The 27,715-nt window shown below is 44.8% G+C and overlaps 1 protein-coding gene across 1 annotated transcript in view; it reads right to left on the bottom strand.

Annotated features, from left to right (window-relative positions):
* Nucleotides 1–27,715, bottom strand: part of LOC145354577 (factor VII-activating protease-like) — an 80,112-nt gene that overhangs the window by 47,158 nt on the left and 5,239 nt on the right. Inside the window, exons 3-6 of the mRNA XM_080206042.1 lie at nucleotides 19,206–19,434; nucleotides 15,454–15,590; nucleotides 13,695–13,820; nucleotides 10,212–10,357 (exon numbers count right to left, since the gene is read on the bottom strand). Of these exons, the coding sequence (XP_080062168.1) occupies nucleotides 10,212–10,357; nucleotides 13,695–13,820; nucleotides 15,454–15,590; nucleotides 19,206–19,434 (638 nt within the window). The remainder of the gene's footprint in view (nucleotides 1–10,211; nucleotides 10,358–13,694; nucleotides 13,821–15,453; nucleotides 15,591–19,205; nucleotides 19,435–27,715) is intronic.

The following is a 27,715-nucleotide window of genomic DNA, read 5'->3' as shown; positions in this document are numbered from 1 at the left end:
GTGAGGTTGAGTTTAGATGGAAAGATCCTTGTGTAGCTCCCAAAGACTGGAAACATTTTTGCAGGGAAACTGCTGTTGTTGGGGGAACTGATTCCGATTGCTAGTTTCTCACATCATCAGGGAGGGCCAGGCTTGGGTCTGAAACTCCCTCAGGTACGGAATTTCAGGGGGTTTCAGGGGCCATCAAAAATGTCACCCTCATGAAGGACAGTAACATGCGTCAGGATTCAGAGTTCGCTATCAGTGTAGAACTCCAAAGATGTGTGGGTTAGATTATTCCTTTTCCTCCTCAAATATTGCTGTGAGGCATGGTGGCACAGTGGTTAGCACTGTTGCCTCACAGCACCAGGGACCCGGGTTCAATTCCAGCCTTATGTCACTGTCTGTGTTGAGTTTTCATGTTCTCCCTGTGTCTGCATGGGTTTCTTCCGGGTGCTCCAGTTTATTTCCACAGTCCAAAGATGTGCATGTTTGGTTGATTGGCTATGCTGAATTGCCCCTTAGTGTCAGGGGGACTAGCGGTGTAAGTACATGGGGTTATGGGCATAGGGCCTGGGTGGGATTGTTGTCAGTGCAGGCTCGATGGGCCAAAAGCCCTCCTTCTGCACTGTAGTGGTTCTGTGACTCAGATAAGCTACTGGTTGGTGTCAATACAGACTGAAAAGTCTGGAAGATCTCTGAAAATGTGCCCAGGTGATGGATCTCCCAGTGCACTGTGTACACTGCGCCTATACAATGGCACCCCTACAGCTCAGCAGCAGGCTTCCCAGTGTGAATGGCTGCTGTGCACTCCCCCTACTGGCAGGAATCACATTTTGCCTTTTTTTTTCTAAGTGCCATATGATTACATCTGGCAGCTCATCCAAAGAATAGATGCAATTGACTCCTTTTTTCACATTCATTCAGCACTTAGAATTTTTTTGCTAAGATCACTCCTTTGGGCAAATTTGAAAATGCAAACTTACGGCACTTAGTGCAAAAAAAAGAGCCAGGATGCAACTCTCGGGGGTAGTGCGGCCTGGAGCCTCAGCTTGCCTGTGAAGCCAGCTGCTGAGCATTAGGGCACCAATTCACAGGCACCCAATCTCCCAGTGGACTGGGAGATCTCCTGACGAAACCCTCCCCAACCCCGCAACAGACATTGTGACCCTTCCCATACATATCGCAACCTCCCCCCACCAACCCAGGACATCGCCCCCACTGCAGAGTTCCCATCCTCCCTTCCTGATCACAGATGACCCCCCCCATGCACAGTTCCCTCCCTCCCTGATTGCTGATTGCCTCCCACGCAGAACTCCCTTTTTGCTCCAATTGTTCACCCTGGTGAACTTGCACCACTGGGCAGGCCATCTCCCCCTCCAACCCCCAACTCCCTCCCCGCTGATCCAGGTAGCAAAGTCCACCTCCATTTTCATCCCTGCAGGATTCCCCATTTGTCGACTCCCCTATATCATGGCTCCACCCTTTGGCCCCATCTCAGTCTGGCTTTGCCTCCACTGTGGCTTTACCCCCTTGGTGCCTGGTTTTTAGTGCCAGGGTTCCAGTTGGGCTCTGCCGACTCTACCCCAACCAATGGCTTCCAATCCCCCAGCGAGCCTATCACGTTGATGGAGACCATACATGAGTCTTGGCAGGGAGAATTTCGGCCAGTGAGCAGGTAAAGGTAAGTGAGTGTAGACGATAGCGTTTGACAATTGTTAATGAAATGTTAAACGGATTTCGTCATGAAACAGTGCTGGTAATATAGTGAGAGGCAAAAAACCGGGAACAACCCTGATTTTTTGCTTCCTGCCAGATTTTACCACCTCACCTCGCCAAGGATCTGGCAAGACCAGGTCATAAGATTGTGGCCTACATGACAAACGAGTAGGAAAATGGAGAGAATGGTGTTTTTTTTCGGTGAGCTACAAGTCGCAATCTTACGGCACTCAGTGCAAAAAAAGAGCCGCGACGCGATACTCGGCAGTAGCAGGGGCGAAGACTAAGCTTACCAGTGAATTCAGCCACAGAGAGCCAAAAGCACCAATGTGCTGTGAACTGGGAAACCTCCTACCACCCCACTTGCCTCACAGTCATTGCCACACTCCCTGCCCCCCACCCCCACCACCCCAGTGCCTTGCTGGCCACTCCTACTGCCAATCCCTGCCAGCCAATCGCTCCCCATGCTGATCCCTCTCCCCTTCCCTCCTAACCATTCCCAGTACCGGTCCCCACCAGCCAATCGCTCCCTGTGTACACCACCCCCCCTCCTCGCCCCTTCCCCACATCCCTCCACTTCTCCCTCCCTCCTTTAAAATGCTATTTTAAATGTGCTCATCAGTCTTTCTGGGTGCAATCCGGTTTGCACCGTTGGAAAAGGACTGGGACAATTGGAAACTGACGTCAGCGTGAAACCGACATTTAGGCCCGCATGCTATTTTCTGGGAGCAGCGTGATTTGCGGCATGTGTGGCGTGAGGGAAAATTGCCCCGATATGTCTCATCTCTGTCTCCTATCCTAATTGTCTGTCTATAAGCTGACAAGCTTCCTTCTTTTATGCTGGGGAAATTTCTGTACGGCCTCTTCCAGCTGTAATTTCTCCTGGCCTCACACAAGACAGTGAAAAAACTATCCACCTTTCTCACTTTCTCAATCCTTTCAGAATTGTTTTTACCTGGCGGAGAGCCCAAGAATTGTCCCCACTCAGTCCACAGATAAAATCGCTGTCAGGAGCCAATGACATAACCGGAGCTGAATTAACAACCTGGAATTATGAACCCATTGGCTTCCGGCAGATTGTTTAGGGACCAATCCAGAGCCATGCATTAAAACCAAAAACATCAGGCTTTGGGCAAGTAACCCAAGACATTTTAACTGCCCATCAGCATGGCTTCAAAGCTACCTGGGCAAGTAGAATTAAAACTCACTGGTCTTTCCACAATCATAAGGGAACTTTTGGACCACCATTTGAAATTATTCATTCAAAATTAATGGCCCAAGCATCATTATTGTAGATGAGAGGGACACTAGTGGATGCTCACTGCAATATATATACTGTTGTTATGTTGCACTTAGTCCAGTAGATAATCCATTGTGAGGCTTAGGAAAAGAAACGATAGTACAAGTTCCCATTTCTTTTGAAATCAAGTCATTTGGCCCACCTGTCCATGAATCCACAGACTCTGCAATGGCTGCATTGCATTTTTAAAATTCATTTACAGGATGTGGACATCGCTGGTTAGGTCAGCATTTATTGACCATCCCTAGCTGCCCTTGAAAAGGTGGTGGTGAGCTGCCTTCTTGAAGCGCTGCAGTCCATGTGATGAAGGTACATCCTCAGTGCTGTTAGTGAGGGAATTCCAGGATTTTGACCCAGCAATGGTGAAGGAACAATGATATATTTCCAAGTCAGGCAGATGAGGGACTTGGAGGGGCATCTTCCTAGCTTCCTAGCTTGGAGGGGAATGTTCCTAGCTATCTGCTGCTCTTATCCTTCTAGATAGTAATGGTTGTGGGCTTGTAAGGTGCTGCTGAAGGAACCTTGTTAAATGAGTTTAGGTCCCCAGTGTTCTGTCAGTATAGTGTATTGCATTGTCATATCAACAATTATTTGGACAAAGTCCTTATCTTGTCAACTTTCTTCCAAACTACTAAACTTAGAAAAAAGTATTTGTTCACCTGGATAATCAGAATTCAGAGCTATAATTGAAACAAAGTGAACTACCTTGTGCCAGAAAAACTGTAAAGGTTTTCTTTAAATAAGTACATGGAGTATGAAGCTGCAACTAGACTACAGCTTCTTGTCTCAGCCTCGGACCTGTGTAACGTTATATATGGATAAGACTGACTGCATGTCAGTGAGGGTTAGACTAAGTGACAAAAGAGCTATCTCTCAATTGGCGAAGGAATGGATCACGGATTTGTTAACATTGGGAGATTGGAAGAATTGACTTTCTTTTTAGAATGTTGTAAGTTGTTTTATTCAGCATGTTGTTGACTGTTTTAAAATACTGTGGATAGTCTCTGCTGCTGAAGCTATAGGTGGCATGGTGGCACAATGGTTAGCATTGCTACCTCACAGCACCAGGGACCCGGGTTCAATTTTGAGCTTGGGTCACTGTCTGTGCAGAGTCTGCATGTTCTCTCCGTGTCTGCATGGGGGTTTCCTCTGGGTGCTCTGGTTTCCTCCCACAGTCTGAAAGACGAGCTGGTTTGGACATGCCAAAATTCTCCCTCAGTCTACCCGAACAGGTGCCAGAGTGTGGCGACTAGGAGAGTTTCACAGTAACTTTATTGCAGTGTGAATGCAAGCCTATTTGTGACACTAATAAATAAATAAGGTGGATTTTGTCACAGCTTTCAAAGTGTGAGCAGAATTTTCAGAGCAGGTTGTTGAATGTGAAATGACCTGAAGCTTCCTCGGTGAGATGGAAGCTGATAAAATATTTATTCTTCAACTTTGTACTTCAGAGCATCAACTAGGCAGGGAAAAGCCTCAAGAAGTTTTTGCATGTTTGCAGTGAAGAAAATTGTTAGTTGTTAATTCAATTGTTTTTTGTTACCTGTCCCACTGAAGGTGAGTGGCGTAATGTTTCCACCACTGCTAGTCTGCAATAATATCTCAAAGACTAATGGATGGATTATAATGAAACTTGGTAAACAGGAGGGGCGTGGCCCAAGGAAGAATCCCAGAAATTTTTAAAAGATATGTTAACATTAGGAGATAGGGCAAAATAACACTTTGATCAACAATTTATCGCAAAACAATGATAACAAATTGCCTGAAAAGTCACATGCATTTGCACTAGCAAATTTATGGATTTCATTGGTAAATGTTCCTAATTGGGATCACTCCTTGGATCCTAAGATCATTTATGTACATGTGGTTAATAACTTTTAGTTAATGAAGTGTGGGGGAGGTACTGGGCATCCTCTCCACTTGTTAGAACCTGTCTTTCATCTCAATGGATTTTCTCCCCCTGTTAATTTTCCTGATTTGTAGATTCTGAGAACGTTTGTTTGCCTGCGTTCCAGGCGAAGACGTATCTATCTTAACCTGATCCTTGTGATATTCCGTGTATTCTGTAACTCTATACTGTAAATGGTAAAGGTTTGAGAATACAAGCCTACTGGATGTTCTGTCATATTCTGTTATAACTTTATGAATGCTGTGCTTCTTTCAGCCACTATATAAATTGCTACATGTAGCCCTGAGACATGTCTTTTCACCTTATCACGTGCTAGGATGTGTCAATATTTGACTTTACTTGCGTCCTTTGCTCAGGCTTAATTGCAGTTAATATTTCTACAGCATTTTAACTAGCATTAAATAAACCGCAAATCAATAAAGATTAAAGTACCACTGGACATAAATCATAGAATCCCTACAGTACAGAAGGAGACCATTCGGCCCATCGAGTCCATACCAACCACAATTGCACCCAGCTCCTATTCCTGCAACCCCGCACAGATACCCTGTTCATCCCCCTGACACTCAGGTCAATTTTAGTATAGCCAATCAACCAAACCCGCACATCTTTGGACTGTGGGAGGAAACTGGAGCACCCAGACAAAACCCACACAGATATGGGGAGAAAGTGCAAATTTCACACAGCGACCCAAGGCCGGAATTGAAACTGGGTCTCTGGCGCTGCAAGGCAGCAGTGCTAGCCATTGTGCCACCATGCCATCCAAGAGATCTATCTAAAGAATTCTATTAACTGCTCTTCAGACACAAGCCATAACAGCTGAGAAACTTGGAGATGCCCTGCTCATTGTTTCAGGTGTAAACTTGCCATCCACGCATTCAGTAGGCAGGCTGGAGTACACACACTCCTTATGTGGGTGTGCTGACCATCGCATTATCGATGCAGTGAAAGTCAGCTCCTGGATCATTGGGTGAGGGATGGGGGGTGTTTCCAGCCCTGCTTACTCCAAAACTGGAAAGCCTTGCCTGAGGTCAATGGATCTTTGCATGGTCTGCCCCCCCCCCCGCGACCCTCCCCTTTCCATCTGCCATGATTCCCATGGCGGGTGGGACGGGAAAGATCCCCCCAGATTCTTTGCTAAACATATTCAGGCAAACATGTTCATGGCCTAACCTCAGGTCCATCAAGGAGCCACTGGAGGCTGCCGCCAGACAGATAAATTTAAAAAACACTGAACTTAACATGGAGCCAGGAAAAGTAGGGATACTGTAGACCATTGTTGGCTACCACTAGGCCACATCCCTGCTGCCCCTTTCATCTCTGATCATTTCCCCCCATCTCCTGTTTATACCCACTTCCTCCCCATCAGTTCCCTGTCTCTTCTAGGGCCTCCCCTCTGTCCCCCCCATCCCCCCACCTCCTGCCGTCCCCCAAGGGTTAGTGCCATTCAAAATTCTTTTCATCGGCAAGCTGCGTGAGGGCAGGGGAGGCTGGAGCAGGTGATAGGGAGGCTGGACTCCATGGTAAAGGTGTTCTTTTTAGCAGAGTGGGTTTGCACCATTTTTGCATTAGATCCAGCAAATGTTGTAGCAACCAAGCTGGCTGTGGTTTCCAGAGGTTGTGCAACATTTGCTGCAGTGCACAAAGTTAGCACAGCGTTTAAGAATACCACATTGCCCTAATAAAAAGGAGAGACTATGGAGCTACTACCCATGGATTGACAAAAATCATCGGGGGGGCGGGGAGCAGGGTAATGTTAAACATCATTGCAAATGAACCTTAGGACTTTACAGTGGGTCTCTACAGTGGAAAAAGAGTATTTAATGCAAAGATGCAGGGAAGTCTAGAAAACAGTAAGATGGAAAAACTTACAATGATTAACATAAATAGAAAAAAATGTATTGGATAAACTAAGGAGATTGTAAACAAGTGAATCACCTGGAATTGAGAAAAAAAATATACGCATTAAAACATGCATAGCCATTCCATGTTTCTGTTTACCATTTGTGTGAACAAAAGATTCTAGTTCCATTAACCCATTCTGTTTCCATATTCTTTCAAAGCTTTTTCCTTCACCCATAAATCTAATCCACGAACGTTGAAATTCTTTCTGGTTTCTTTCTGGTTGTATCACAGCTTGGTATGACTCCTGCTCTGTCCAAGACTGCAAAAAACTACAAAAGGTCATGAATGTAGCCCAGCCCATCACACAAACCAGTCTCCCATCCATTGACTCTGTCTACACTTCACACTGCCTTGGAAAAGCAGCCAGCATAATTAAGGACCGTACACACCCTGGACATTCTCTCTTCCCCCTTCTCCCGTTGGGAAAAAGATACAAAAGTTTGAGGTCATGTACCAACCGACTCAAAAATAGCTTCTTCCCTGCTGTTGTCAGACTTTTGAATGGACCAACCTCTCATTAAGTTGATCTTTCTCTACACCTTCGCTTTGCCTTTAACAGTACAATCTGCACTCTCTCACTTCCTTCTCTATGAACAGTATGCTAACATTACTTTACATTGTATGTTAATACATGTGACAACAATAAATCAAATCAAATCAAATCAATAAGCCCTGATATTCACAAGGATGGAGTTCTGGGGCGGGGATGGGAGGAGTATGGTTGGTAATCTCAGAAGATCAAATTCTTCCTCCCACAGTCCGAAAGATTAGGTGCATTGGCCATGCTAAATTCTCCCTCAGTGTACCCAAACAGGCACCGGTGTGTGACAACGAGGGGATTTTCACAGTGATGTCACTGCAGTATTAATGTAAGTCTACTTGTGGCACTATTAAATAAACTGAAACTCTCATTCATCACCAATTCCTAATGACATTTTAAGAATAGCAGTACACGGTTTCTCACAAGTCAAAATAGTCTGAATGTTCCTCATGTTGTACTCCACCGGTATTTGTGCAGGGGAACAGATTTTGGCCATTTCTAATAATATGGAGTTCTGTGGGGATAGAGGAATCTGCATGACAATGTGGACAAATCACATCAGTAAGGTTATTTCAGTGCCTTCATCCAGGTACTGTTAGTTAGAACAGCAGAATTGCTCCATGATGTTTTGGTAGAAGGATGCCAGCCTGTATCCATCAATAAACTTTCCTTAATCTTCTTTCTCCAATGAAGCAAGTACCTGTTAGGAAGATAACCAAAGTGTTCTTGTGCTGGAAAAGTTTTGGGACCTCAGTAAAGATGGAATGAAGAATTCATACCAACTTTTGTGTATGTGCGTAAAATTGGTGAAATTTTTGCATACTCTCCCAATATTCCCTTTATATGGGATTGAGGGTGAGAAGGTGGCAGGTTAGCTAAGCATCCCTATAAATAATCAACAAAAATGGGGTAAATGCCCAGCAAAATGAAGCTCTGTCGCCACCTGTACAAAAACTATGGGTGCGATCTTACCAGCTGCTCACATCCCACTTCTGCTGCAGCAAGGGTGGAGAATTTGGCACCCAGCCAAATCTCTGTTTACTGCGGCGGGACCAGAAAATCGAGCCAGCCCGAACAGCCATAAGATTCCGGGCTCTGTATTCTGCCGTCATGGAGTCCAAGAGCTTTGGAGTCAAAGTTTATAGAAATAGTCACAAGATCTTTGAATGCGTATGTACAATCCTGTTTACGCAGGTAAGTTGAGTGACTTCAACATGATCACTCATTTGGGAAAAGAGCTACTTTGAAGCAAGTCATAAACCAATATCAGATGTCGAATGAAAATGAATTGAATCAGAGGTGTACAATATTATTTTTATGTAAATTCCAAACAACTGTCTTTTTTCCACAGAGGAAAATGAGGAAATCAAAGCAGTACAAGCTAAACTTTAAACAGAAGCATATAATCATGATTTTGGTTTACACCAGTGAATCTATTGAATATATGTTCTTATCCAGTCAAGGAATTTGGTAACATTAACATAAATGCCAGGTTTATTTTTCTTTCCACAGTCGCGTCCCCAGCTGATAATTCCATAGAGATAGTGCTTCCCATTTTTCACACAAGAAAGTGGTCCTCCGGAATCACCCTGCTCACAAGAATTGTTATAACATTAGTTCAACCTGTTCAGCACTTGCTAATACTTTTCCCAAAGACATATTTCCCTAAATTTATGGATTATAGGTTTAATTTCTTGGGAGCCAAATTTCATGACCCTTGACCTGAAGGGATGTCTATTTTGCCAGGGACATGAAGGGGTAGAAATTGCCTGCAGAGGGCAGAGCTGGCAAAAGGAAATGAACAATTGTTTGGTATCCCAGTTAGGAGCACCAAGAAAATATTGTCTGTGGCCTATTACTGGATTCCTACGAGCCAGATGGCACCTGTGGGTCATGAATGTGAGTCAAAGGGGAATACGACAGCACAGGAGGAGGCCTTTTAGCCCATCGTGCCTGCACCAGCTCTCCAAATGAGCACTTTGTGCCCTTCGTCACGTAATCCTGCACATGCTTCTTTTTTAGTTAACAGTCTAATTCCTGTTTGAACGTTTCGATTGAACTTGCCTCTTAATATACTCTCATGCAAAACAAAGGTACAGCTTGGTAAAGGACTGCCTGAGGAATGTGGCAGTTGTACTAAGCTGTATCTTTGTTCTGTCATGCACACATTTTGATCACTTAATAGACACTTCCAGTACCTTCTCAGCCTTCTGCATGCTCATTTACACTCCCTTTGTTCAATACCCTCATAGTATAAATCCCTGCTGACTCTCCTTCCTCTCAGCTCTGATAAAGGGTCATCCGGACTCAAAACGTTAGCTCTATTCTCTTTCCACACATGTTGTCAGCCCTGCTGAGATTTCCAGCATTTTTTGCTTTTGTTTCAGATTCCAGCATCCACAGTAATTTGCGTTTACAATCATAAACATTTGGGTGCGGTACCAGGAGGTGGCAGGCAGATCCATAATAGCATGCCCGAGGAGGAGGTTGTTCTTGTCAGAAGATAGCAGAAAATGTTCAAGGGCGAAAAATACATGGTTCTCATTCCCTATTACTTCTCTCAGAGTTCTGTCTATATTCATCTATCTACTATGGTGGCTGATCAGTGTGGAGGCCAGATGATGTCTTCAGTGCACCAGGTTTCCTCACAAGTTGGTACCCTGACACAAAAAACACTTTAGGAAGATACTTTTGACCAAGGCCTATAATTCCTTGAATAATGAGTTCATGTTAAAAATAGGGAATATCCTGGTTTGCAAAGGGACTTCTAGCTTACAAACTCCTCATTGGCAATACAAGTTTTAAATGTTGTGGTAACTGAATTTGCAAGAATGTTGGTGAATTACACTTTGACAAACCTGGCACGCATCTGCCGAACCTTTTTCCAAATATCCAGCACACACCATAGTGTCATCCAACAAATTTCCATGAATTTCTGGTTTCCTGCAGAGATTCTTGTCCAAAAGTTTCACCTTGGCACCCTTCAACTGATTTTCAAACCGCCCTGAAATAGAAATGAGAAAGGTTAAATGTAACTCTCTGTAACAGCAAAACAACAGAGGTCAACTTTGGTGCCATCCTATTGGAATGTCACTGAGAATTGTTTGACACCAAAACCTACAGGATAGATTTTGGAGTAATCTTAACTTCAGGCCACAGATGCTGGATCAATCACTGATTGTACACTTGGCCTGAGTTACCTATCTATTGAAAGAAAGTCAAGTGTGATATTTAATCAGTGGGCCACCCTGTGTATATACAATATTAGCAAAACTTAACATGACCCCTTCAAATTTCATAGTATATTTTTAAAGCTTCAGTTATGGCAAAAATCCAACTGCATTAAATACATATTTCACAAACCTTTTCAATCTGTCCCATTGTGCTGTAATTACTGAAACTCTCTTTTGGAGCTAAACATTAATCTGAGAGTGGAATCTTTTCAGTGTCTCCAGTTGGAGTTATGACCAGAAGGGAAAATGTGAAAATAACACGTTGATCATCTCGCCGAGCGTTGCTGTCTCCAGGTGATGTTCATGATGTGGCGATGCCAGCGCTGGACTGGGGTAAACACAGTAAGAAGCCTCACAACACCAGGTTCAAGTCCAACAGATTTATTTGGTAGCAAACACCACCAGCTTTTGGGGATCTGCCTCTTCGTTAAGTGAGTGGGGAGCTCTGATCACAAACAGAGCATATAAAGGCACACACTCAGTTTACAGAATACTGATTAGAATGTGAGTTTTTACAGCTAATCAAGTCTTAAAGGTACAGACAATGTGAGTGGAGATAGCATTAAGCACAAGTTAAAGAGGTGTGTATCATCTCCAGACAGGACAGTAAGTGAATGGTGCAAGTCCGGGTAAGTCATGGAGGTTACAAATAGTGTGACATGAACCCAAGATGCCGGTTGAGACCGTCCTCATGTGTGCGGAACTTGGCTATCAGTCTCTGCTCAGCGACTCTGCGCTGCCGTGTGTTGTGAAGGCCACCTTGGAGAACGCTTACCCAAAGATCAAAGACCAAATGCCTGGCCCATTGGTCAAATCAATCAAATAAATCGGTTGAACTTGAACCTGGTGTTGTCAGACTTCTTACTGCGTTTACCCCAGTCCAACGCTGGCATCTCCACGCCACTGGTCCTGTCCAAGGGGCAAAGTGGCATTGCTCAGGATGCACCTTGGCACTGCCTATTGGGCATCAGACAATGCCAAGGGGATGGGCCCCAGATGGAGTGGAGTCTTTTGGGGGCAGGGTTTGCTCCGGTGACTCCTGAAGCGGATTCACCCCGGTGACCACTGAAACAGGTTCACCCCAGCGACAACTGAAGTGGGTTCACCCTGGTGACCCCTGAAGCGGGTTCACCCCGGTGACCCCTGAAGCGGATTCACCCCGGTGACCCCTGAAGTGGGTTCAACCTGGTGACCCCTGAAACGAGTTCACCCGGTGATCCTTGAAGTGGGTTTGCTCTGGTGACCCCTGAAGCGGGTTCACCCCGGTGACCCCTGAAGTGGGTTCAACCTGGTGACCCCTGAAACGAGTTCACCCGGTGATCCTTGAAGTGGGTTCAACCCGGTGACCCCTGAAGCGGGTTTGCTCTGGTGACCCCTGAAGCGGGTTCACCCCGGTGACCCCTGAAGTGGGTTCAACCTGGTGACCCCTGAAACGAGTTCACCCGGTGATCCTTGAAGTGGGTTCAACCCGGTGACCCCTGAAGCGGGTTTGCTCTGGTGACCCCTGAAGGGAGTTCACCCGGTGACCCCTGAAGCGGGTTCAACCCGGTGACCCCTGAAGCGGGTTCAACCCGGTGACCCCTGAAGGGAGTTCACCCGGTGACCCCTGAAGCGGGTTCAACCCGGTGACCCCTGAAGCGGGTTCAACCCGGTGACCCCTGAAGCGGGTTCACCCCGGTGACCCCTGAAGCGGGTTCACCCCGGTGACCCCTGAAGCGGGTTCACCCGGTGACCCCTGAAGCAAGTTCACCCCGGTGATCCCTGAAGCGGGTTCACCCGGTGACCCCTGAAGCAAGTTCACCCCGGTGATCCCTGAAGCGGGTTCACCCCGGTGACCCCTGAAGCAAGTTCACCCCGGTGACCCCTGAAGCAAGTTCACCCCGGTGACCCCTGAAGCGGGTTCACCCCGGTGACCCCTGAAGCGGGTTCACCCGGTGACCCCTGAAGCAAGTTCACCCCGGTGATCCCTGAAGCGGGTTCACCCGGTGACCCCTGAAGCAAGTTCACCCCGGTGATCCCTGAAGCGGGTTCACCCCGGTGATCCCTGAAATGGGTTCACTCCGGTGACCCCTGAAGTGGGTTCACCCCGGTGACCCCTGAAGCGGGTTCAACCCGGTGACCCCTGAAGCGGGTTCAACCCGGTGACCCCTGAAGCGGGTTCACCCCGGTGACCCCTGAAGCGGGTTCACCCCGGTGACCCCTGAAGCGGGTTCACCCCGGTGACCCCTGAAGCGGGTTCACCCCGGTGACCCCTGAAGCGGGTTCACCCCGGTGACCCCTGAAGCAAGTTCACCCCGGTGATCCCTGAAGCGGGTTCACCCCGGTGATCCCTGAAGCGGGTTCACCCCGGTGACCCCTGAAGCAAGTTCACCCCGGTGATCCCTGAAATGGGTTCACTCCGGTGACCCCTGAAGCGGGTTCACCCCGGTGACCCCTGAAGTGGGTTCACCCCGGTGACCCCTGAAGCGGGTTCACCACAGTGACCACTGATGTGGGTTTATCCTGATGACCACTGAAGCGGGTTTGTCCCCGCCTCTCCATTTCCTGGGCTCCTGTCAGCAACACGAAGTCCAGGCGTATCTTTCAGCTCAACAAGAGGGGGGAAAGTTGACTTAATGGCAAAGAGCTCCTGGGATTTAAAAAAAAATGACCACACCTCGAAAATTCCACCTGGGGCTCAGATCGAGCCAGTCATGTTCTGACTCTGATTGGCACTGATGATTAGTGTTAAATGTTGATACTGGCTGTAAAAGAGAAATACAATCATCTGGCAGCACAGTTAAACTTGACTAAAAAGATGGCACCAAAGTGACTTCCTGTCCCCAGCGTACTCTTTAATTCCATCTTCTACTACTGTTCTGCGCTTTTAAAACTGAATTCCTATCATATATTAAGCTGCTTTTTCTCTTCACCCTATCTCTGATCACAACATTATATTCTGCATTCTCTCCTTTCCTTCGCCCCGATGTACTCTATGAACGGTATGTTTTGACTGTATCGCACACAAGAAACAATATTTTTCACTGTACACGTGACAATAATAAATCAAATCAAAATATGAAAAGGTGAAAGTTCTTGCTGGGAGACCAAAGGAAAGAAATACAATACCAAATTCATTCTTGCCCCATCCAGTTATTTTACACAGAGTACCAGGACGAAAGTCATTTTCTGCCAGGCTTATTGTTTGAATATGATCGCTTTGCTGGGCACAATGGCCTTTCAGTTTTAGTAAAGCTGGAAGGAATAAAGAATTCACTTAGTATCAGAGGTTAACAGGAATAGTGGCCACAATTCACCCGAAGTGCTGACACCAGCGGGTAACCTGGAGTGTTAGCGATGTCTGTCAGGTGGGATTCACCCACCTGTTCGATGCAAATTTCTGCATTGCGGGGAACATGTTGGCCTGCTGGCATTTCAGAGATCGGGGTGTCAGTTCTGAAGGGCGCCCTGATCTCAGCTTTCACACACAGGCCCCAATCCGCAACACAAGGGAAAAGGTGAGCCTCCTCCTCACTGACCGGGGGATCACCCCCAACCCCTCAGCATGCAAGAAATCCTCCCTCCCACCACCAAGAGGATGGGTCACTGTTCTCCCCCCACACCACACAGGTATGAGGATGGCCCAAACATCCGCACAAGACAAAGACTCTTATTTAAGGACACCTCATACCCTGCTCCCTTCAGGACCCCCCCTCCAGTCCCCAAAGCCTACCTCCCAGCCCCCCCTGCCCCTGGCACCCTTGCGTTGAAACCCTGCCAATGATACTCTCCAATCTGGTAGACTCCTAGGGGGTCAAGAAGGGAAGTGGTGTGCCCATGTGCTCCCCCTGCTGCTGCCAGGCTGTAAAGTGAGGGTCCCCCAAGGGACCTGGGCATTGTGGCGGGGTAGGGGAGGGGATTGAGCTGGGGGCAAGAGGTTGATCTTGGAATTCTTCCCCTGGATGGGGTGCTTGTGGCTGGACTGCCCCTTCTAGCCCTGGGAAAACTGGAGATCATTTTAGATTTCAGGCAGCTCTCTGATCAAAATCCTCACTCATGTCTGTACTGTGAAAACTTTGAAATGGCCTGTTCAATCTAATCTCCAGACCTTCTGGACACCGGGGAGGTTTCCAAATCACAGCAGCACTCCATTGTGCAGAAGGGATTCCCCTTTCCCTTTTTAAGAAGCTGCAGGTGTGTGAAGACCCCTTTGAAGTCCTCTGACTGACAGGGAGAACTCCCTCTAACTGCGGGGGCTGGAATTCCCTTCCCCACAGCTGATTCAATTACTAGGTCCAGAACTTTGAACTGGCCTTTGATTGGCAACTTAATGGTTTTTGTACAGCATGCTGGAAGTTTGTTCACTGATTTTTCCCTTCAATGTTGACTGTATCTGAAATAACCCCCCACCCTGCCCCGGCAATTGCAACGTTTGTCAACATCGCCGTTTGGCTTGACAGCTGCAGGCAACCTCAGAGCAACTGAGTGCTTTTACTTCTTCGGTGACCCTCCCTCTGCAGCCTGGCATCAGCAGAGGGGCACATGGGCACTGCGCTTACCTCCTTGATCCCGCCCAGGGTTCACCACACTACGTCAGGCCCATCGCCAAAGTCCACCTAATGAATTGGGCTTCCAGCCTGCTGATGAATTACAAATTGACTTGCATCATTTTCAGCTTCCAGCGCCATTTGGGCAGAAATCTGATCACAGTCAGCAGTGCGAGCTGGGTGAACGGCAATGCATTCCCGACGGGAATCCTGTTTTGTCCCCGGCACTCGATTCAGCGGGATTCCCACCAGTGGCGAAAGAGGCCAGTGAATCCCACCCAATATTTCTTACTCAGAGAGAAATGAAGATTATTTCCTCAAATAAGCAACATGATACTTACCAATATCATTGTACAGTACATCATTCACCACTACATAGGATTCATGGACAATAATCCTTTCAACTTCGAAAGTTACCCCTGTTTTCCTGCGGACGTAAGTCCTACCAAGTGCAACCTTCAACATCGATTCTGTAACGCTTTAAAAAGCACATTAATTCTAGAAAACATCAGTTTATCGCTTAATATAAATCCCACCCTACATCATTACATGGAAATTGACAACTCATAATAATATTTCATTGGATAAACATAGCTTTAATTCTATTACATTTGCTGTGATCACGTGTACTGACTGATGCCAAATATTCAAAAGAAGCCCTTATCACTAGTCAGTCGAAGAAAATATAGCCCAATGCATTAGCTGGTTGTGTATGAAAAATATTCTGTGCTTTTTGAAAGCCAATGCCTCGAAATTGTGATATATCAGAAAATGGGTCTAACGCAATTGCAGCATTTGGTGCAATTCCACTGATGGGAGCTTCACGCTGAAGCCAAACATTCAAAACTCGGATTTTGCCATCTTGACATGATTTGCATCTGAATTGGATGACTGCAAAGATAGCCTTTAATACTCTGCAGCTAACCGTACAATTCTGCATTGTTGGCAATTTTGAATCATCTGTAAAAGCCGTTGATGCGGTTTTGGGCTTGTGCTGACAGCTAACCTAATATGGAAACTTGGGAACAGCTCAAATTTAAAGCAACGTGCCAAATCACAGGGAACAAAAATACGCAGGTAGATTGTACATCTTGCAACATAAATGATTAGGGAATTTGTGTGTAAATAAGTGTGTTGGATGTGATTTTTTTCTTCTAGTAAAATTAAAATGCACTGTTTCACATTCTCAACTAACACTTGCAGAGTACTTCAGAGTCCGAAAGATGTGCAGGTTAGGTGCATTGGCCATGCTAAATTCTCCCTCAGTGTACCTGAACAGGCGCCGGAGTGTGGCGACGGGGGCTTTTTTACATTAACTTCATTGCAGTGTAAATTTAAGCCTACTTGTTTCACTAATAAATGAACTCTGAATTTTAAGAAATAACATAGAAACATAGAAGAAAGGAGCAAGAGGAGGCCATTTGGCCCTTCAAACTTGCTCTGCCAATCATCATGATCACGGCTGATCGTCCAACTCAATAACCTTATCCTTCTTTCTCCCCATAACCTTTGACCTCATTCGCCCGAGTTATACCTAGCTGCCCCTTGAATACATTCAATGTTTTGGCATCAACTACTTCCTGTGGCAATGAATTCCACAGGCTCACGACTCTTTGGATGAAGAAATGTCTCCTCATCTCCGTCCTAAATGGTCTACCCTGTATTATAATATGAAGGTATTATAGTCATCAATCAATTCCTCTTTGAAGGCAACCTGATAAGATGCCAATCACTGGTCCATATACACTCCTTCTGTGTAATTACCAGGTATCATCTGCAGAGATTTCAGCAAGTCCATTAAAATAGTTCCTCCTACACTAGTACACAGAGGCTTCCATTAGCTCTGAAGTCAAGAGATCCAGTTGGTAGAAACTGGACCAAGAACTCTTCAGGTAATCCTGGGGCCAGACCTGAGTTTGAGCATCCAGTTTGTTGACCTGTGGGCAGCTGAATCTTCAGCTGGGTGATTCTAATTTGGATAAGGCTAAATTTCTTTGCGCTTTCCAAAATATTGGCAGTGACAAATGTTTTGTATGTATTTAGCGAATGATTGTGCAAGAAGGCCCATGAAATAGGTCTCATAATCTCATAATTTAAACACTAGGAATCTCTTTATTGCAGGTGTACACTATTAATAGTCAAATCCTAGACTGCTTAACCAGGTTCCACCTTGGGAGGAGTCACCTTCGGCACCCTCTCAGCACACATATATCACAACAAACTCCTGTCGCCAATTACAGTGTTCATCAGAGAATCCTGTTCTACATTTGGTCCCTCATTGGCTTGGGACTCACCTGCAATTGGCTGTGAGATTTTACTGCAGTGGAGTATATTTTTCTTCCAATGGTATCAGAGGCAAACTGCTGTGCATTATCCACCACTTGCTGCTCAAAGCAAACTCAGAAGGTATTGATTTTTATTACTGTATAAGTTCCAGCAGGACATCATTCCTTTGTCCATACCGAATGGCAAAGTGTGCCCATGCTGACCCTTTGGTGGAGCCAGCCAATTAATCCTAGTCCTCCTGAAATGAAGGTATGTTGCACCAAGTGGTCCATTGGAAGGTTATTTCTATTTATAGTGGACCAATGTCTTTTATGAAAAATGTATGTTTACCCAACTCATCAACACGTTGCTCATGTGCCCTCAGATACCGAAGAACAAGGAAGTCATGGGTTTTAAAATTCAGCCACATAAAGGCAGCCATTTTGGAGCCTTTAACTGTTCTACTAAGCTTTCAATATGGTGGGCAGGAAACAGGTGAACATTTCCTCCTGGACATGTGCCAACATCCATATTTGCAAAGGAAAAAACATTGTTATCAAAGGCATCAACCTGTAATAGGCCTAAGGCATTCATGTATAGAAAAATGAGCCTAGAGTTTGTTTCAGCCTTCCATTTCAAAAAATTTGTTTGCCCAAAGGTGATACCTTCCTCTGCCAGTGAAATTCCAAAAGAACAAAATGTTGGGATTACCCACAACAAAGATTGTATGACTTTCAAAATTATTTACCAGACTGTGGAGCCAGAATCAGTATCAATCCTCAACCACTCCCCTTCAACACCCGAATTGATTATCACTGCTTCCTCTGAACCTGTCTCAGATCAGTCCCCACCCAACAAATTCCCATTTCTCAATACCCTCTTCTCCTGGTCTCTCAAAATCCCAGATTCAAGGGTCATTGTGAAGCTACTGCAGTTAGCATCCTCTTCCCAGGTGGGCTGCATTAAAGTGAGATCTGAGACCTCTAATATTATGCCTCGGCAATGGCAGTGAACTCTGCACCCCTTCCTGCACTTAAAGACGTTCAAATTTCAACTTTAATCCATGCAGCTTGCATTTGGGTTTTAAAAGTAGAAGCTCTTCAGTGTAAACAGTAGTATCCTTCTCTAGTGCACTTTGCTCCACTTTGACACATTGGGCTATCACACCTCTTCTTTCACCTCTCCAATGTCACTCAGCTCACACTCCTCAACAACTAACTATCCTTTCATATATTCAATCCTCTCATCGGAAAAAAAATGGCACAATGTCCACCAAAGGTAGACAATCAGAGGAGGTAGCCCCACTTCAAATGTCTCATGTCTTAAGAGGAGAAGGCGAGGGAATTGATGGGGAGCTATTATCTTGTTGCTGTCGGTTAGGGAATATCTGCATTATCATCAGCATTCCAATGAAACACTGCATTTCCACAATCCCTTACTCTCTACCCTATTTCTTTGACCCTATTTAGCTTCTTCCCTCATTCCCTGCAGGACGAGGTACAAGGTGAGGAGGAGCTCAATTATGAAAAAGGAGAAATAAGGAACAATCATTTCCATTGACAGGATGGTTATTAATAATTTTCTATCCCTGATCTGATAACACGACTTGAGAAATATCAAAGGTAAGAGTGAAATCTCAGGCCTTAGGCCTCATAGAAGATTAACTGTTGTTGAGGGATCTTGAAAATAATATGATCACAACTTGACACTTTCCAGTCTTTCTCAGACAGGTATCTGGATATTCTTCCCATGTTGGACTTTGAGTAAGCTGATACATGCCTTAGATCTTGGATCTTCTGCAACCAATTCAATAAAATGAAGCACATACCCATCAGAAACACAATGTGCTGCTGTTAGAATCCAACATGGATGGATTAAGGATCCTCCACACACGTGTCTTCTCCTCAGTTGAATGGATGCTTGCCAAGGGTTTTCCTCAATAGTTGTCTTCTCACCTTGGTGTATTTGAAGCAGTGGTGGATCATTATTCCCAGAATTTACTTGAATTACGGCATCTTCACATTCAGGCTCTTGATCAGAAACCTGGTCTTCAGAAGCTGCAACAGATTAAAAAGTCCAAACTGACATCTGTGCAAAAGCAACAAGGCTGTGGAGTTGATTATAATCAATGGAAGAAAATACACGTTAAATTAATTTGAATTATTCACTAGTCCAATCTTTAGGCATGTGTTTTCTGTATAATTCGTACTATTCAATTAAAATCATCACATGATTCAACTTCTTTAGCAGAGACAAACCACATTAAATGAGCAGAAGGGAAGAATGGAAAAGATACAGCTGTAAGTTGTATAACTCCGGATATCAGGCACAGTGATCGCAATGCATGACTCCTATTAAAAGTGATGCAGATAGGATGCAAATTTTGAGCCACCTTATAATTATAATGGTCACGGTGCGAAACTCAGCATTAAACATGTTGCACGGGGACTCAGTTTGTGAACAGCTAGCACCACTTAAAGCTAGCCTGTGCTACTTAAAGCAGACTGCAACTCATAAACAGGTGACACAGTCCAGCTGGAGCAGAAGCTGAAACTTGTTAAAGACAATTTAATATTGGGGCTGGTTATTCTTGTAAAAGAAGAGTGGAAGACTGGGAAGAAGTTGGAAGGTTGGTAGGACAGGCCAGACAGCATGCTCCGAGGTTCTTAAGTGACATTTTCTGTACACTAGCCCATCTTAGGCCTCTTGCATTCTCTGCAGAAGAATGCTATCACCCACTCCAGAGAGCTGGTATGCACACAATCTTACCATAGGAAAATGGTAAAAAGGAAAAAATGAAGGAAGATCTGTTTCCTGCCAGAAGGGGGATGGGGTGGGTCCTAAGCTTGCAGAAAGCCAGAAGCTTATGGCAGAGGGCTCCATTGCTCATGTGCAGATCTCTCTGTCCTGTAGAACAGAAAGATGATCTGTCACTACCTCCCCCCAGCTGTGCTGTGCTCCATGGCCAATTTCCCTCTCCATGCAAGGGCATGCCGGTCCCCATTCTTCGCATGCATTGGCCAGTCACCCTTTGAACATGCTGGCTGATCACCCCCACCTTTCACATGGACTGGCCAATTGCCAGTTGCAGATTGTGCAGCACATCCCCCTCCCCCGATCCTGGTTGCAATGTGCGCAGCATTCCCCTGCCCGCCTCCCCTGAGCCCCCACCCCACAGGCTCTACACCCTCCCAACAGGACCTGCTCCCAGGTCCCTTCCTCTTTGCACTGGTGGGCACTGCCAGTGTGCCAGGCTGGCACTGCCAGGATGCCCAGTGGGCTGTGCCAGTGTGCCAGGCTGGCATTGCCAGAGTGCCAAGCAGGAACTAGGCAAGGGGTACCCCTTTTCTCCCATCTTCTGTGGGGGAGACTCAATGGCCTCTGGTCCCACCAGCAAGGCCATTACAATAGGCCCCTATTGCTTAGGACCATACGTGATCCTCACTGTTGAGGACCTTCATTGGCGAGGCCACATGGCAAGTGAGCCCTGACGATTGCATCCTGGGCTCACCTATAATGTTTCAGTTCAATCTTACATTGAACTTGGACATTCTCGCTAGATATACAGTGCCGGTAAGATTGCAAGAGACAAGAAATTGGGTACAAATCCCATTTTCTATCTCTCCCTTGACATAACTGGCTCATCCCACACATCAGCCAGTGGAACGAGATGGTGAGATCTCTCCATTGTGTCTAGTCCTCTTTGGAGGAGTCAAATGTGTCTATTCACCCAAAGAGAAGCATTCTGGTGAACTTTTTCTTCAGGTTATGGTTAAAACAGGATACTTACAGTATTGGGCCACAGGCAGTTTCAGGATAATCCCATCCGCATCACTGGATGTAATGATCACCTTCATAGACTTTGTTAGTGAAGATGAAAGGTGGTTATTAATAAGAATTGCACAGCAGCCACCTGTGCTGCAGCTAGCTCCCAGAATGTCTCTGATTAGGAGCCTTTCTCAGTATGGGGCGATTCCATGCTCTGAATCCTGATTGGTCACCCAGGCCAGATAACCTTTACTCTGCTGTGTTGCCCTTAAAGGCCAATCACCACATGCAGGTTTCCCCAATACAAGTTAGCAGCCTTCCACTCACCATGGATTGTACTGCACTGGAACATTAGGGCAAACAAAGGTAGTAAGGGAATACACAAGGTTGAATAAAGTATAGGATATTTATAGGTTATTGAATGTTTTGTTGGTAAAAGTTGGTATGGAATGATGGTTATGTGATTGTTTAAATTTCAGGATCGTGGGTCAAAGGATGTTGCACCAATCAGTGACAGAGGAATTGTGTGATTGGTGAACAATGGGGAACTGGAATTTTAATCACAGGAAACTGGAGTCGAATGAAATGCCCAGAATTTGGATGTTTGGCTTCCTCTTATTCTGGCCTTCTGGGATTATCCAGTCCATAATTGCAAAGGCTACGCCCTTACAATGGCCAGTTTGTGAAGCATTGCAACAGGACACCACAAGCCAGGATACCTGCTCCAGCAAGTACTGGAGAGCTGCTCGAGAATGGCTGAGCCAAAGAACTATTGAACATTTTATGTCTATCTTCTTTGGAATTTAGAAGAATGAGGGGAGATCAAATTGAGATGTACATAGAACATAGAACATAGAACATTACAGCGCAGAACAGGCCCTTCGGCCCACGATGTTGCGCCGACCAGTTAAAAAACAATGACCCTCTAACCTAAACCAAACCCTTTCCATCCATAAACCTATCCACGGATCTCTTAAACGCCCCCAGACTAGGCGCATTTACAACTGCAGCAGGCAGGGCATTCCAATCCCTCACCACCCTCTGGGTAAAGAACCTACCCCTGACATCCGTCCTATAACTACCACCCCTTAATTTAAAGCTATGCCCCCTCGTGCTAGCTTTCTCCATCCGAGGAAAAAGGCTATCACTATCCACCCTATCCAAACCTCTAATCATCTTATATGTTTCAATAAGGTCCCCTCGCAGCCGCCTTCTTTCTAACAAAAACAACCTCAAATCCCTCAGTCTCTCCTCATAGGACCTCCCCTCCATACCAGGCAACATCCTGGTAAACCTCCTCTGCACCCTCTCCAAAGCCTCCACATCCTTCCTATAATGTGGGGACCAGAACTGCACACAATACTCCAAGTGTGGATGCACCAGAGTTTTGTACAGTTGCAACATGACGCTGCGGCTCCTAAATTCAATCCCCCTACCAATAAACGCCAAGACACCGTATGCCTTCCTAACAACCTTATCTACTTGATTCCCAACTTTCAGGGATCTATGTACACATACACCTAGATCCCTCTGTTCATCCACACTATTCAGAGTAAAAGTACAAGACGATAAAAGGTATGGCTAAAGTAAACATGGAGTGGATGCTTCCTCTTGTGGAGCATCCTAGGACGAGAGGTCATAGACTTAGGATAAGGGGTCGCAAATTTAGGACAGAGTTGAGGAGAAGCAACTTCTTCCAAAGGGTTGTGAATCTGTGGAATTCGCTACCCCAAAGTGCATGGCTTCTCATAAATTTGATTGAGTTTTTTGAAGAGGTAACCAAGAAGGTAGATGAGGGAGGTGCAGTTGTTCTTGTCTACATGGACTTTAGCAAGGCTTTTGACAAGGTACCACATGGTATGTCATTGCACAAGATTAAATCTCATGGGATCCAGGGTGAGTAGCCAATCGGAAACAAAATTGGCTTGACGACAAAAGCCATAGGGTGGTTGTAGAAGGTTGTTTTTCAAATGGAGGCCTGTGACAAAGGGTGTGCCTCAGGGTCCACTGTTATTTGTCATTTATATTAATGACTTGGATGAGAATATAGGAGGTATGGTCAGTAAGGTTGCAGATGACACCAAGATCAATGGCAGTGAAGAAGATTATCTAGGATTGCAACAGGATCTTGATCAATTAGGCCAGTGGGCTGATGAATGGCAGATGGAATTTAATTTAGATAAATGCGAGGTGATGAATTTTGTAGATTGAACCAGGACTTACACAATTAATGATAGTGCGTTGGGGGGGAGTTACAGAACAAAGAGATCTAGGGGTACAGATTCACAGTTCTTAAAAGTGGAGTCACAGGTGGACAGAGTGGCGAAGAAGGCATTCGACATGCTTGGTTTCATTGATCAGAACATTGAATACAGGAGTTGGGACGTCTTGTTGAAGTTGTACAAGATATTGGTAAGGCCACACTGGAATACTGTGTACAGTTCTGGTCACCTTATTATAGAAAGAATATTATTAAGCTAGAAAGAGTGCTACCGGGACTTGATAGATTGAGTTATAAGGAGAGGCTGAATTGACTGGGATTATTTTCCCTGGAGTGTAGAAGACTGAGGGGTGATCTTATAGAGGACTATAAAATAAAGAGGGGCACAGATCAGCTAGATAGTCTATATCTGTTCTTAAAGGTAGGGGAGTCTAAAACTAGAGGGTATAAGTTTAAGGTGAGCGGAGAGAGATACAAAAGAGTCCAGGGAGGCAATTTTTTCACACAGAGGGTGGTATGTCTGGAACAAGCTGTCAGAGATAGCAGTAGAGGCGGATACAATTTTGTCTTATAAAAAACATTTAGACAGTTACTTGGGTAAGGTGGGATATGGGCCAAACGTGGGCAATTGGGACTTAGCTTAAGGGTTTAAAAAAAGTGGTGGCATGGGACAAGTTGGACCAAAGGGCCTGTTTCCATGCTGTAAACCTCTATGACTCTACATTCTCACAGCAGGTCTGGTTCCAAGAGGTGGCATGTCCTTTGTGAACCCCAGCCATCAAAAACACTGCTCCTGGCAGTGGAGTGATGGAGGTAGGAGCAATGTTCCTGAAAGAATCTGTAAAGATCTCCGGCTCATCCCCCCTCCTCTTCCTCCCTCTGTGAACAATTTACCTTTGCTGCTTCGCCATTATCTCCCTCTTTTGATGCTGCAGCCCATTGGGGGCAATTAATTCTTCCACGACTGGGGGAAAGGGGTGTGCTCAGAGCCCTTATGTTCACACCAAAGCCTTCCCTGTCTATTGACTCACTCCTTGAAGACGTTTCCAAATGTTACCAACCCTTCAAACACCCAGCATTTCCGGAAACTCAAACATAGCTAGTCAAAAATAATAAGCAACAAATTGGAGAATTATGCCTTCAAATAGTGTTGGTGGGGAATCTCTCATGCTGCTGAAGAGAGGATATTAGCTGGACTGGAGAGATCCAAAATGGAAAGTGCAAATCAGTGTTAGATCTGCCAACTTCCAGCACCCACATAACACCTGCATTAACATCCTCACCAAGACTACATTTGGCATGGGTGTGCCAGAAGTGGACCAAAGTGGCACTATCAAAATTTCTTCACTGACCCAGTAGCATTGAAACTGAGGTAACAACAGAGCTGAATATTGTAGCCAGTAGCTCTTAGCATGTCTTAGTTCTTTCTCCCAGTTACATAAAGGTTTCAACAGGCTGTGGAAACAAGCTATCACAAAGTACAGCTGGAGTTGTTTGAACTGGTCAAAGTCTAAGGAAAATGGTTGCAGTAATGGATCAATCTGTCTGAAGCTTGTAAAGTCAAACACTTCCTGTTGTACTCCCAAGCATAATTAATCTGTCTGAAACTCTTATATGTTGTCAGCAGTTCAAGCATATCCACAGAAAATGACAAAGAAATGCTGAAGTGTTCCCATTAAGCAAAAGAATCAGGAAAAACAACCAGTGGGAACATCCATCAGGGAAGTCAAATGTTCATGAGCTACAAGTGGAATCCTATTCAAACATGGGATTTAAGTGTCAAGCAAAACTAAGTGAGGTGGAATTTGCTCTTCCAGTTGTTTATCTTTTCATGGCCTAAGAATAGCCAAGTTGGAAAAGGCATAGGGAACACTAACTTGTCGGGATTAGCAGATAGTCAAAATCAGACAAGTAAACACTTTGATTTATTGCAGGGTGAATAAAGGAAAGGATTTCTCATTCACCCCAACAGAAAATGTAACTAAAAAGCCTGATACAGTAATGGGAAAGTTTGATGGGCACCTCACCATCAAAGCAAATTAATTTACGAGACCACAACAAGCCACAGCATCTATAGATCCAATCAAACCAACAGACGGAGAAGTGTGACATTTCCTGCACAGGCAGTAATGGTCATAGTTGGATAATTGTGGCACATAGCGGGGAACACTATCCCAGATAATGCTAGAAATGTGGGAGAAACTGAGCATTTCACCAATTCATCTTTTCTAAGTGAAGGATGCTCTACTCCAAAAGATCCAGGAAGCAATGATCATCAAGTGCAAGAGTGTCCAAATGAATTTTGCATGAAGGCTCTGTTAGATCAGCAAAACGTAAAGATAGTTGGGTTGGTCACCAACACTGAATTCAATAAGTTCAACTCTGGTGGACAAAATTCCTGCCAGAATTGAGATTAAAACAAGAAAGAACTTGAAGACAAACCATCAATGGCATCACCTATTAAAAGGAATATTTCCCTTCAAGCAGAAAGTAAGATGGAGAAAAGGAACTGGCCATAATCTGTCAAGGAGAAGTGGACATTGTGAAACTTCTGGGTGTGAACTGTGACGTTAACATGACTCTTAGTAACTTACCTTAAGAATGGTATCACTTTCATCGCTTGACTGAGAATGTAGATGGGCAGATCATCCAACTGTTAAAGAAACAGCCCATTCATTTTACCAGAATTTACAAGTGAAAAACTGGTAAGAAATCCACTTTATCAGTTTACTGCCCAATCAGGTGGTGCAATATTGAGTCTGGTAACCAGAAATATTAATGTAGACCAGGTGTTTATATTATACGAGATTATAAAGCAAAGCATTTGGTCCATCTGGGAAAGTCTTCCAATGCTGCATTGGGCTGGTAGCAGATTCGACTGGTAATCCAGAGGTCCAAACTAATGTTCCAGAGACACAAGTTCAAATCCCACCAAGATAGCTGAGGAATTTGAGTTTAATTAATAAACCTGACAATCTTATTATATATGATCTTGAAATTACTAGATTGTTGCACAAGCCCACCTGCTTCACTAATGTCCTTTAGGAAAGTTATTATTTATCTTTACCCTCTGCTCCCTGCCCATTAATCAATCCTCCGCCTATGCTAATATATCATCCACAGCTCCATTATTTGGGTATCAACCTTTATTGTAACACCTTATCAAATCTATGAAAACTATCAAAACTGGCTTCCTGTTATCATGTACCGTTCACATGAAGGAATTTTCATAACTTTCCACATAGAATCTGAATGTGCAATGATCAGTGGTACCCTTTTTCTATTAAGGAAGTGAAGGGTTAATGTTAGTAGATGCATGGAAGCTACTGCACCGTTACTTTGTGGATTCCAATAACATGAAAAAATTGAATGGCTCTACCACACTGCTACCTAGCTCAATGTATTCTCTGACAAATGCACAGCCTGAGTGGCATGCAAACTTTCATCACATGAATTTCCAGTGGCTCCCTGATAGGATCCGCTAACATAAAATTCAGTGTGGCTGAGAAATTCACAGCCACAGGAAGAGTTGTCCAAGCTGATAATCTTGACTCTGCATTGTGCCTTCATTTTACATGATAGACAGCTTCTCTGTTACCCCTATAGTAAAGAATATTCTTTATGTAGAACTCCTCTTTGCGACATCTATGTGATTTTTCAGTTCTTTGCTCCTTTAGGGCCTAAGGACCAATTCGCCAAAGGGGTGCTCCTGGTAAATAATGGACTAGATAAAGACTGCTGGCCAGAAAATTGCAGGTCTACCAGTGTCTCACTTTCTATCCATCTCATAAACCAAGGGCACAGGATTACAAATGCTTTGATCATACAAATACTCTCCAGGCTTGAAACAAGTAAACCATTATATTTCTTCAAGTTCATTTTCTAGGGATACCAGAGTAAGAAATAATGTGCCTAGTATCAGCTAGCTATAATAGGAAGATGTTGTCTGTATGTCAAGTTATGTCACACCTCTATTGCCTAAACTGAAGGTTAAATGAATGTTCTAGGGAATAATGCTCATCAGAGGTACAATCTTCTTATCCCAAGTATGTTAATGATTCCAAATTCCCAATTGGAATTCTTGGTGACTGTCTAATATTGACAGTCTCTATTTGTGCTCTTCCCCACAAGAGGGCATATTTTCCATATTCCTCTCTCAAAGCCTTTTATAATTTTAATGACCTCTATAGGCCTCACCTCTCAGGCTTCTTTTTTCAAGAGTAAAGAGACACGCCTGTCAATCATCAATCTTTCCCTGATATGTACACACACACCTTTCTGATATCTTCATCTCAAATATTTTCTACACATCCTCTTGTGGTGATTGTGGTGATTGTCCCCTTAAGGGA

The sequence above is a fragment of the Carcharhinus amblyrhynchos genome, chromosome 17 (genome assembly GCF_965287045.1).
Source record: "Carcharhinus amblyrhynchos chromosome 17, sCarAmb.v2.hapA, whole genome shotgun sequence".
NCBI lineage: Eukaryota > Metazoa > Chordata > Chondrichthyes > Carcharhiniformes > Carcharhinidae > Carcharhinus > Carcharhinus amblyrhynchos.
The sequence above is the reverse complement of the archived record's forward strand: the minus strand, read 5'-3'. Positions and strand labels throughout refer to the sequence as shown.